Genomic DNA, 11,600 nt, shown 5'->3' with positions numbered 1-11,600 from the left:
TGTTCATTGCCCCATTCCTGTGGCTTTTCTGCTGAGTTGAGTTCATTGAATGTTAAGTCCAGACTGAGGCAAGAAGGGCTAGCGTGTTTCTGCGTGCGTTCTTGCTTCTACCAAGCAAGAATTCTTTCTTTTTCCCTGAATAAGTGAAAAGAAGCTCTAAAAATCTTTGAGGTCTCTGGGATAATTCTGGACTACTTACTAATAGAAAAAAACAACAACATAAAAGCCTCAGCTGAAAGGAACTTTTTGCTTCAGTTCTGAGGGGGGGGGGGAGCATAATCCTATTAAATTTAGTAATCAGGCCCCAGTTGAGATTCTGACTGGCTTGATAATCACCATGGAGCCATCGAGTACTTAGCTGGTAGATAGCTAAATTTAATTAACAGTACAGATTGCTGGATAAACGTCCCCATTCATTTTACTGATCTATGCCCATTGTCTCCCGTGCACCCTCCCACCCCCACCCCTACCGAGCTAGGGTCCTCTCTGGGTTTTCTTGTCTTCCCACCGCAAGCTCTGTGTAGCTCTGTGTAGTGGCAGAGGACACCCTACAGCAGGAGGACTTTGAGCTGCACCACATCCTGGAAGAGTGGAAGGCTCGGGCTCAGAAGAATCTGGGTGTTCACACCAACACTGTCACTGTTTGCATGCTTTCTTATTGCTCCTATCCAAAATAGGGGAGGTGTGAGGACATAGGGTAAGGACTTGGTGCTATGCTTTGTCTGGATTATGCCCCACAACCACACTGTTACTACACTGCCGTCACTTTACTGTTCCCCACCTCTTCCACAACTCTTAGAGACCTTACCTGACTAGGAGCCTATAGTTTCCACCTAGAATCTTCCACAAGGAATCAAGACCTTTGAAAAACTACTGCTTGATGATTCAACTTTTTCTCCTTGTTCTTATCACTAACAACCATCATTTTCATCAGAGGTTAAGCACTGCCTCTGTTGACCTCTATTTCTATCCCCTATTTTGTCTGGTGCCATGGTGACATCCACGTTTAATGGCTGATTAAGGTATGAAAAGAATAAATGGGGAAATCACGTGAGTGAATTTTTTTCTCTCTTTAGTTGCTTATTTATAATTTATGCCCAATCTTCTTGGCAAAAAGATGTGGAAATGCTTTGCTTTCTTTTTCTATGTATTCCCGTATGGTTATGAGTGAGGACTAGAATGGAAGCGGAAGCCCTTGGTATGACGATAGAATCAGTCTGGTGTGACCTTGGCACCTTATTTGACCTCCCTGAGCCTTAGTTTCCTCCATAAACTGGGGAAGATAATACCTTTTTAGAAGTTGTTATGAGGATGAAATGAGTCATTTTGTATGAAAGCCTAACACATTTAGCTTCATGCCTAGCACATAATATTAACAATGACAGTGCAGATGCTTTCTAGCGGAATAGTTAAATGGCATGTTAGAGAATTAAAACAGGAATCAAATGGACTTTTTGGGCTCTGCAAGCCTTCCTTATGCAATTTATATCAGGGAGAACATTCCTGAATGTGCTTTCAAAACAAACAAACAAACAAACCGAAAAACCCTGCAGTATTCTAGTGATGATATTTATTTCTAGGGAAATGAATTCCATAACAAGTGTACATAAATATGATTAATAAATTAAAGAATAAAGGAAGCAAATTTACCAATATACTGTTTTAGCCACTAAGGAGCTTATTCCCTATTTAGTAAATATTCCTGTTACAGCAAATGTTTATCCTTAGTCAAACTACAAAATGCCCAAAGCTTCCACATGGTCTAGAATTTTTTTTCCCTTTCCATAATCATTATTTAGTAAATTGCCGACAAACTTTACCTGCCACTATGTGCCTGACACTGTCAGGTGCTGTGGAAACTGCTGGAACAAAGAAGGACTCCAGTTCACAGATTCCTATAACTCGATTTCAGAGAAAGCAGTCCAAAGCCATAAGCACCAAGGGCCAGATTGCCTGGCTCATTTGCAGGCTGAGTGCAGTATGAGGTCATTTACCCAGACATTTTAATAACTGTCTTACAATAACTGGCTGCCTTAAAAAAATGCACTTTTATTCATCTCCTTCCAGTCAGAATCCTGTCTTCTTGTCTTTATTAGAATTGGATTACAAAACAGAGAGTGATCAGAAATGTTGCATTTAAGAATAAAATTGAAAAAAAGGAGTAAGTTGGGGATGATGGCCATGACAAAGACACAGCAGCTGACACTGTGGTTTCTCGGGATGTTTCTCTTGGTATGTCAGAGACCACAATATGAAATCATATAAACCATTTGGATTAGAGCTCATCAACAATGCTTTCCTAGCAACAAAGTGTAGACTGACCTTAACTTTCCTACAACATTCCTATGGGTTTCTTGGATTCGGTTAGCATGGGTGTGGCCCTTGTCTCCAATGGTGTACCCAGAACATAGGTACTAGGTACGGTTTATCTTCTTTGAAGTCCTGTGACATTGTTCCAAAATGGCATTGGTCTTACTGATTTCAGATCCTGTCAACATAACATTTTATCTTTCAAATCACAGGATTTTAGAGCATTAAAAGACTCTAAGAGAGCCTTCACTTTGCTGGCAAGGAGCCCGGGATCAGGGAGGTTAAAGTACTGTGCAAGGTCACACAGCTAACTGGTGACTTTGATGGTTTCACTGAGCATCTCTTGACTCTCCTTTGGAGCAACAGATTGTTCTGTAAAAGCCTCTGCCCTCTACAGGCTCTCTTCCCCGCCACCCCTCCCCCATTGTTAATATATACATTTCTTTCCTAAAAAAAATTTTTAAAGGAATATGTGTAAACCTCTTGGTAACAGCAATAGATAGACTGTGACCAAGCAAATAGTTTGGTTAAATGAAATTAAAAAGTATTCAGAAATGACTTCACATACTATCTAATAACCCACAGTAGGCCGATCATCAAAGCTTCCCTGAGAAAAATACACCTAAAAAGCTGAAAATCGTGTGGGCAGGTTTTTTTTTTTTTTTTTATCATAGTGACTTCACTTTACCTATTTGTATCATAACTTATTAAAATAAGTATACCTTTGAAATTGTTCACAAAGTTCCAAAGTCTTTTTGTAAACGTGAGTTTCTTAGTGTTGAAACTTCATCAGGAAACTTTCTCTGCATTCCTAACAGGTGTGAATAGAGGTGACTGTACGATCAAAGCTCAGTTCCCCTTTTCTCTTTTTCATGTTAGAAGCCACTGGGTTTTAGTTATGATCCTAGTCATTTGTGTGTGAGGAGAAGTTGTTTTATTATTCCTACTAATTTCACTACTAAGGCAGTGAAGTCATGTTGTTTTGCCAAAAGCTGCTGCTCACCCTCTCCATGGTATTAGCAATGCATTTTGTGCCTGTTTGGAAGGTTTGATGTGCTGTTTCCCATTGAAGATTGTATTTAAATGAGCATTGGGACATGTTGGGAGAATAGTCTGAGGGGTAAAATAAAAATACTCTAGGAAAAAAAATGCATAGGAGTAACACTGCTTTTTTTGGTTTGTTTTGAATTCTTGGATTTTTTTTTTAAGAATATGTAATTTATATTGGCCAAATTGAAAAATAGGTGCATTGTTTCAACTGCATGCCCTTTATTTTTGGTCTATCACAGTGGTGGTACTAAAAGCCACAGGCTTAAAAACATTTAGAGTTTTGCTTTCATGGCTATCTCAGTAAATCCTTAAGATATTTTTGAAATAAACCAGGTTCAGGGCAAAATAAAGCCCAAACAGGCATTCATTAACCATAATGAACTTTAGCCAAATATTTATTCATCAGTTAATGTGAACTTGCTAGCTGATCACATGGTACCTAATACAGTGAGAAGGTTGTTTTTCCCCAGAGGGGTTAGGAAGCTAAATTTTAAAATAACATAAATCTAGAATTAGGTTTGGGATCATCTTTTTTGCAATAGTAGTTTAAAAGATTTAAAGTGGGGGTACGTGGGTGGCTCAGTGGTTGAGCTTCTGCCTTCGGCTCAGGTTGTGATCCCGGGGTCCTGCTTTTTCCCTCTGCCTGTGTCTCGGCCATTCTCTTTCTCTCTCTCTCTCTCTCTCTCTCTCTCTCTCTCTCTCTCATAAATAAATAAATAAAATATTTAAAGAAGAAAAAAACTGATTTAAAGTAGATTCAAGGTGAAAGTAAGGTGAGACTTAAGGTCGCACATTTCCATCAGTGACTTTTATTAAACTCCTGCTAGAAATCCAGAATACCCAGGACAGGAAGTCAGGGGTGCAGAGAACCATCTTGTGGATGGGAGACTGACTGAGCCAAGCAAAAAGAATGTATTTAGAAAGGTGAAATTGAGAAATGTGTCAAAGTTTCTGATTTGAGAAATAGCTATAAACTGGGACTGTCCATAATAAGGACATCAATATACAGCATGGAAAGGGGAACACCAGGTTTCTGCTTTGTTAGAAGGAGGTTCATATACAGCAGCCAGATCACTAAATAGAGTCCTGAAGTACTAGTGCTAGATTAACCTTATGGCCACCAGCCAGCATTTGTTTAGGTACTCTGACAAGATGACTTATTTTTGGAGTCCATCTTCCCTTTCTTTTCTCCCTTCCTTTTCTCATTCCTCCCTCCATTCCTTCCCTCTTTCCTTCTTGCCACCTCCCTCTCTTCTTTCCCTCCTTCTTCCTTCCTTCCATTCTCACTTCTTCCTTGCTTCTTTCTTCTAACTAGCCATTTAATATAGTTTCAGAAGATACAGCCACTTTGGAGATTTCAAAAAATTTATAAATGTGCCTACCATCACTTCTTGTAAATATACAAAAGGATTTTTTAAAATTTTGGTTTGTAAACCTTGTGATGTTTTTCGAAGCTATCCCTGATGTTACTTTTAGACAATAAAAAGAAAGGAAATGAAATGTTTTTAAGTGATAAAAAGAAACATAAATACAAGGTGTGGAATTATTATTGACTTGCCCCAATAGACACTAAGTTCCAATATCTAGTTCCAAGTCACAATTACTAGTCACAATTACTTTAAAAAGGAAACATCAAATGCCACTTTGTAGTCCTTAGCCTAGAAATCAATGTTAGCCTGAAAATAAATATAAGCATATAAGGGATTTGTGGGTTGTGTTATCAAGGCAAAGTGTCCTACCGTTTGTCATTTTCACAGAATAGTCTGACAGTGCAAGAAGTTTCTTCATGAAGAGAACCCCAAGCAAAGAGACCCAGTCACCAGTCAGTATCCCCCCTGGGGGATCTGCCAGTAAAGTCTGGATAACCCCAAACTCTTTTTGAAACATACTTGATTCTCTAAAACTGATGAGCTTTGAAATAAACCTATTCAGTCAACTGAGATGGCCTTCATTTTCAGGGGCAGGGGTGAGAGGGCTGGAATTGAATCTTTTTCCAAAGAAACTGTTTCACAATGTACCCTGGTGTGGTGTGTATTGAAAGTTGGATGACTTCCATGGAAACAAAAGTGGACCTGAAAAGCAAGAGCTTTGAGTAATATTTAGAGGAGGCTGAGTGTGTGCGTGCGTGTATACATGCACAATAGCAAAGGACCCTCAGAAATTTTTCTCAGAATTAACTCTCTGTGTGCACTTTGATTTTTCGTGTGCGTATTCTTATGACTCATTCAACATTCATTATTCCATAAGCATTGGCTATATGCCTACTCTTTCCTGGGCAGAAGGTGGCCATTGCAGAGATTCAACATCAAATAAGGCAGAAGTCCCTGTCCTCAAAGTGTTACAATGTCAGCCAACTAGAAGTTTGTTTCCCATTCACACTGGGACAAGATGCCCTGCTCCAGACCTAGGCCTACTGATCCCTGCCACCACAACATGCAGCTTCTGAGGTTCTGAAGTCATCTGGGCATTGGTGCAACCACTTACGGATAGAGAAGGAGAAGAGGAGGTAGATCACAGGGCAGGTCCACTCACATACCTTTGCACAGAACTTCTCCCCATGGCCTACCTACAAGGGTGGCTGGCAATCATAGGCCACCCACGAGTCTGTAAAATACATACTTACTGCCCCTCCACAGTATTACTTATAAAAACCCTAATTAAAAAAAATATCATAGTAAAAATACCCTTTTATTAAAAACTGACCTGGAAAGCTAAGACTCAGGTACTATATCCAATTTATTAATATTAATGACAAATAAGGATGCCAGTCTCAGTAAAATAGATGCCCATCTGACCACGTATTTTTAATTAGCTCCCAGATTTGCCCAATCAGACTTTGCATGAATATGAGATTGATGAATATGCTTCTTGTTTCTTTTACCCACTATCCTCTCCTAAGTTGCACATAAGCTGTGGAAAGGGGAAGCGTGGAAGTTGGGGTAAATCAACTCTTAAAAAAATAATGCACAGAAGAAGAAAAAGAGAAAAAAAAAAAAAAAATAATGCACAAATCAGATCAATACTGTAATATAGTAATAATTATCCCCTAAAAAAGAAAAATCATTAAGAGTTGACAGTCCTCAGCAATTCACTCTCTATGATGGACAGATTGGAACTCTTGTCCCCCCCCCCCCCCATGCCCCTTATCACACACCCCCAGGCCAAGGTTCCTACAGAAGGGGAAGTTTAGCCACAGGCTGAAAGGACAGGAAGTGACTCATGGTTCCCCTAGGGGTCAGGTGAGTGGGTAGTGAGGAAGGCTGGGAAAGAGAATTCCAGATTAGAAAAGTAGCCCAGATGGGAGAGTGGCCAGGCTGGAATTCCAGAAATGACAATGACATCAGCAAGAGTGATACTCCCCCACTTTCCCAGACAAGGATCTCAAAGCTCTGCTGTGAATTGTCCCCCATCTATTTTCACAGCACAGTTGGGGACAAATAGTTATCGATATGAAGCCTAAGAAGAATGGTTGTAAATCCCTGAAGTGGAGTTTCAGAGAGGAAGTTTCTGGCAGAATTTATTACAATTTAGTACAAACTGGGTTTTGCTAATAGAAACCATTATGTCAAACAGAATTTCAAAACCCAGAATTCAATAAACTGAAGACTGGATTTTTTTGTTTGTTTGTTTGTTTGGGGATTATTCAAATACTCTAAGTTTGATGATACCATTATTGTGTTAGGAAATAAGTGAGGTTGCAGAATATCTAAATAATATACTCTTTAAACTATAAGTAGAAACCACACTTGACAAAGAAGACAGGAGTAAAATTTGAACAAGTTTATGCACATGGGCTCAGTAGTACCTGCGTGGTACTATGAGGTCACTCTGCACCAGGAGGGACAAAGTCCTTTAGAAACATCATCTTTGCTATTTGTAGTCAACTGCAGAATGATTCAAAACTGTATTTATCTTCTTAAATGGCACATAAGAAAAGATTTGGAAATTTCAAACCAAAAATTAACCATTGGAATCATAATGTAACTCTTGAGCTGGTTCTTTATGGGTAGAGAGTTCTCTTTGCTACTGAAAGACCCTGTTGATAATGTAAGTGGAACATCCACCTTACATTTCAGTTATATTTAGGGTTTGATACATTAGAAAATGTGTGGCTCTTTCTCTTCCAAATGGAATGCTTTCTCCCTGAGACTTTATTTTGAGGCTGTGATGCAGATCCATGGTGTTCCTTTTTAATGTGAATGAAAACAATGAGCAAAGGAAGTGTGGAGGTTTGGAATTTTCGCTGATGCTTCACAGGTCACTGGGGAGCAGTGAGGTTCTTCTCCACTCTTAGTGGCCGGAAGCATTAGAGAGGACTATTTTTTACTCCTTGCTCTAAATTTCTTTGAGCCTCTGTACTGGAAGCTTTCTCAGTTTGCCACGCGAACATAAATCAGGCCCTTTGGTTGGTGCAGGATATGCGAAGACAGTGCCAGTGGAGGCAAACAGGAGAGCAGAATAAAGCGAAGATCCCAGTGCCAGGTAAGTCCTGGGCTGGAAGGACACAAAGGGTGCAAAGGAGTGACGGGGCGAGCCTTTATTACCTGGGTGGCAGGAGCAGGTGGTCTTCCCAGGACGGACTTTGTAGAGAAGGTAAAACTAGAGCTGAGAATTACAGAAATAGGGGCCAAAAGAAGAATTAGCTAGTCAGAGGAAGTGGGAGGAAGTCATGCTGCATGCACATAGGCAAAGTACCTACGGGCAACAGCAGGCTGGAGTGGTGTGAGCTGGCAGTTCTAGGGAACCACGAATTGTTCAGTCCCTCTGGTCTCCAGGGCATTGTTGCCAGCTGAGACACAGACAGACATGTCAAGAACCCACACAGAACTCAAGAATTGTATGCTGTTCCCCAGACGTTGGGATTTTACTATAGGGCCATCTGAGAGCCGTGATGGATTTTTAGAGCGAGTGATGAAGTCTGGGTTCCATCTCTGAGGCCACCTTTGCAGGATGTTGGATGCGTTCCTGAATAAAATGCACAAATTGCCATCAGAACATAGGATCTCCTGCTATTTTATGGGTATGTATTTAAGGAGGTCTTTGTTTCTAAGCCAGCACTTTATGTCGCTGAGCAGAGACTCTGCCCCCATCCTGTGATCTTACGCCCAGCCGACAGTCCAGTTTCCATTGCCTGTGTGTCTCTCTCTCATGCATTCCAGTGAGACTCCAGGCCCCACTTTGTGTCACTGTAGCTCAAGTCCAGTTGGGATTGCCTGAACACATTTTCTAGTGTTCAGGAAGGTTGTTATTAAACAGTAATAACAAGTCACCTCTCAAAAAATGAGATTTTTCTTGTAAATGTACAGCCAAGCCTCTGTGGCCTCGCAGAATGTCCTGCAGTGGAAGAAGCCAGAGGACAGTGCCTCCCCTTGGAGCCCCAGTTTTCTTAGAATTTGGGGGAAGGTTTTATTGTTTTAAAACAAGTGTGGGCATATTATTTTCTTCCTCTCTATGAGTGGAAGTGTCAAATAAACCCCCCGGGGGTATCTATTTTCTTCTGCCATTGGAGTGCATCATTGGAAAAAAATGTGCAAAGTACTCATTTTAGTCAATAATGATAGCTCCAATTTTTAAGTGCCTGCTCCTTGTCAATTCACAGAGTTCATTTTGTTCAGCAAATGTAAACACAAAGTGAAGTCCAAAGCCCTTTGCCAGAGGCCAGGATTGCAGCAGTGAACTTTTGAAATGGCCTTGCTTGTTGTTGAGTTTCTGTTAGCATCCTTACAGTATATGTGACATTATGAACATTTTGCAGTTGGGAAACTGAGACCTTAAGATGAAACAGAGACTTCAAGGTGTAGCACAGTTTGCCCAGGGACCCCTCCAGTAAGCCCATACTCCGTGCAGGCTCTCCACTGCCACACTGCCTTTCTGAGAGTTTTTGGTCTCAGCCTGTTGTTCCTTTCCCTTATCTGTTCCTGCCTTCCCTTTATCCATTAAAGACATTCATTGCTTTCCACCGGGTCTGTCTACTTTCCTAGCTCTAGAAATGAAACAAGGCCTAGCAGTCAGCAGCAGACTTGTTTGTGTGTTAATTATTAACAGTGGCCTTAACAGCCACAACCATTACAAACCTGTATTGAGCTCCTACTGTTTACAAATTCACTCTGCTCAGACTGTACATCTATAAATAGATGGGATTCATGGTTACATATGACAGGTCAAATAACAATTCAAGATGGCCAGAAATCATGGAGTAGTGGAGACCATAAGTGTTAGAAATGTTCAGGGAAGGCTTCTTGGAAGAGGTGCCCAACAAACTATTCTTCAAGGAAGGAGAACCTCTAAGCAGAGTAAAGAGGACAGCCTTCTAGCAGACCCAACTAAATCTAGTGCCCAAAAAGAAGTCACCCCAGTATGTTACACATTTTCCCCCTTCTCCTGAAAGCCAAAGTCAGCACAGCTGAATGTGGTGATTCTTCAAGAGAGGCATTAATGTACCTAATTAAAAGCTGACCCACTTCCCCAGGGGTGCCATCAAGGGCTAGCTGGGGGGCTGTGATTGGGGTAGCCTGGGGGAGTTAGGTTTTGTCCGGGGCATATCCAGGGAGATCTTGGGTGGTCCAGACTGAATGAGGACTCAAATCTGTTTTTGAGGAGACCTAACCATTTTTACTCATCAGCAGAACTACCCTCTCCCTCCCAGAGTCTTCCAGATTCAGAGTGACTCTGGACCAAATCTGACTTCCCAACACTATTCCAAATCCACATCTGGAAGGCCTCTAAGCTGTGTGAGATTTCATGTCCTTGATTTGTTACTGATTGAGACTAGGGCTGGCACTCAGCCCACGCTCTGCCCCAGGAATAGTAGCACCAGACTTCTGAAACAGAGTGGAACAGAAAGCTATGAAAACCCAGCATGTGCCCCTCAGCCTCCTTCAGTGAAGCCAGGAAAGGGGGAAGAAAGCAGGAGAGCGTTTTCAGGGGGCAAAGGTGTCTTCACCAGAGACCTCTGCACAGCACTCATCTGGAGGTCCTGTTCTGCTTGGGGATTAATGCCGAGCAAGGACAGTGGAAGATGGCCATCCAAGAGCTACGTCCAGCTTCTCTGCAGTTCGGCAGATGCTGCGCACACGTGGGCTTCCAAGTGCTCCAAACTCTAGAGATGCCAAAAATGAACCGGGCAACCTCTGTCCTTGAAGAGCTTATGGTCTCATGGGGAGACAGATGTGTAACAAAGACATTTTAGGCTAATTTTGTAAGAATTATAAGAGATTACAAAAGTGCAGAGAAGAGCAGGCTAACCTGAGATTCAGGAGATGAGGTCTTAGCTAATCTTGCTAGAAGACAAATGAAAGTAAGTCAGGGGAACAAGAAGTAGGAGGAACATGATAGACGAAGGGAGGAAACAGCCCCAGTGCAGTGTAGGATGAGAAACAGCACCATGGGACTGGTGAGCCCCAGCTCTTCTGCACAACTGGGCCTGCTGTGGGCTGTCAGCCCTAGAAGCAGGCAGAGGCTGGGCGAGGGAGGGTGCCGAGGCCGCGAGAGTGGGCTGCTACTTCATTCTGTAGGTGACAGGGAGGCACGAAGGAGTCTTAAGGGGAATGAGCTGGCTTACGTTGTGGGGAGATACAGAAGGCAAGAACTGAAGGGGCAAGATCCTTTAGGAGGTCTGTTGCAATAGGTCCTAGGGATGTGAGGAGGCTCTCCACCAAGGCAGAGGGAATGCGGGTGGGGAGAATAGGAGTTTGAGAAATGCACTTGAGAGAGAGAGAGATTCAGCAGGTCTTGGGACTGTGTTGTGAAAATATGGGGATGCGAGGGGGAGGAGTCTAAGAAGACCTCCAGATGTCAGTCTTAGAACTGTGTTCCATTCATTCATTTATTTGACCAGATGCTTGTCAAATAATAGAGCATGGTCCAAGACAATGTTCTTTAACTAGAAGGGGATCGTGAAGTTAGTTAGTGGGTATACCCAGCGATTTTTTAAGAACTATTTTTTTAAAGATTTAGTTATTTATTCATGAAAGACACAGAGAGAGAAGCAGAGACACAGGCAGAGGGAGAAGCAGGCTCCCTGGGGGAAGCCCGATGTGGGACTGGATCCCAGGACCCTGGGATCATGTCCTGAGCCAAAGGCAGACACTCAACCACTGAGCCACCCACGTGCCCCAACCCAGTGATTTTTAATAAAAGAAAACAAATCAGAAAAGAAAATGTCAGGTGGCATGGCATATATGTATAAAGTCTAAGGATTATTTTGTGAAACTTTGTTTCAGTCCCTGTGTGTGTGAACA

At 41.9% G+C, this 11,600-nt stretch overlaps 1 protein-coding gene across 11 annotated transcripts in view; it reads left to right on the top strand.

The window, feature by feature from the left end:
- STARD13 (StAR related lipid transfer domain containing 13) overlaps positions 1–11,600 on the top strand; it is a 519,929-nt gene that overhangs the window by 431,020 nt on the left and 77,309 nt on the right. The window contains exon 1 of one of the 11 annotated variants that reach the window (XM_072719981.1): positions 7,525–7,842. The exons of the other annotated variants lie outside the window; for them this stretch is intronic. Coding sequence (XP_072576082.1) covers positions 7,779–7,842 — 64 coding nt within the window. The 5' untranslated portion in view covers positions 7,525–7,778. Of the gene's footprint in view, positions 1–7,524; positions 7,843–11,600 lie in introns of those variants that run through there. 11 annotated transcript variants of the gene reach the window in all.

The sequence above is a fragment of the Vulpes vulpes genome, chromosome 9 (assembly GCF_048418805.1).
Source record: "Vulpes vulpes isolate BD-2025 chromosome 9, VulVul3, whole genome shotgun sequence".
Classification (NCBI taxonomy): Eukaryota; Metazoa; Chordata; class Mammalia; order Carnivora; family Canidae; genus Vulpes; species Vulpes vulpes.
The sequence above is the reverse complement of the archived record's forward strand: the minus strand, read 5'-3'. Positions and strand labels throughout refer to the sequence as shown.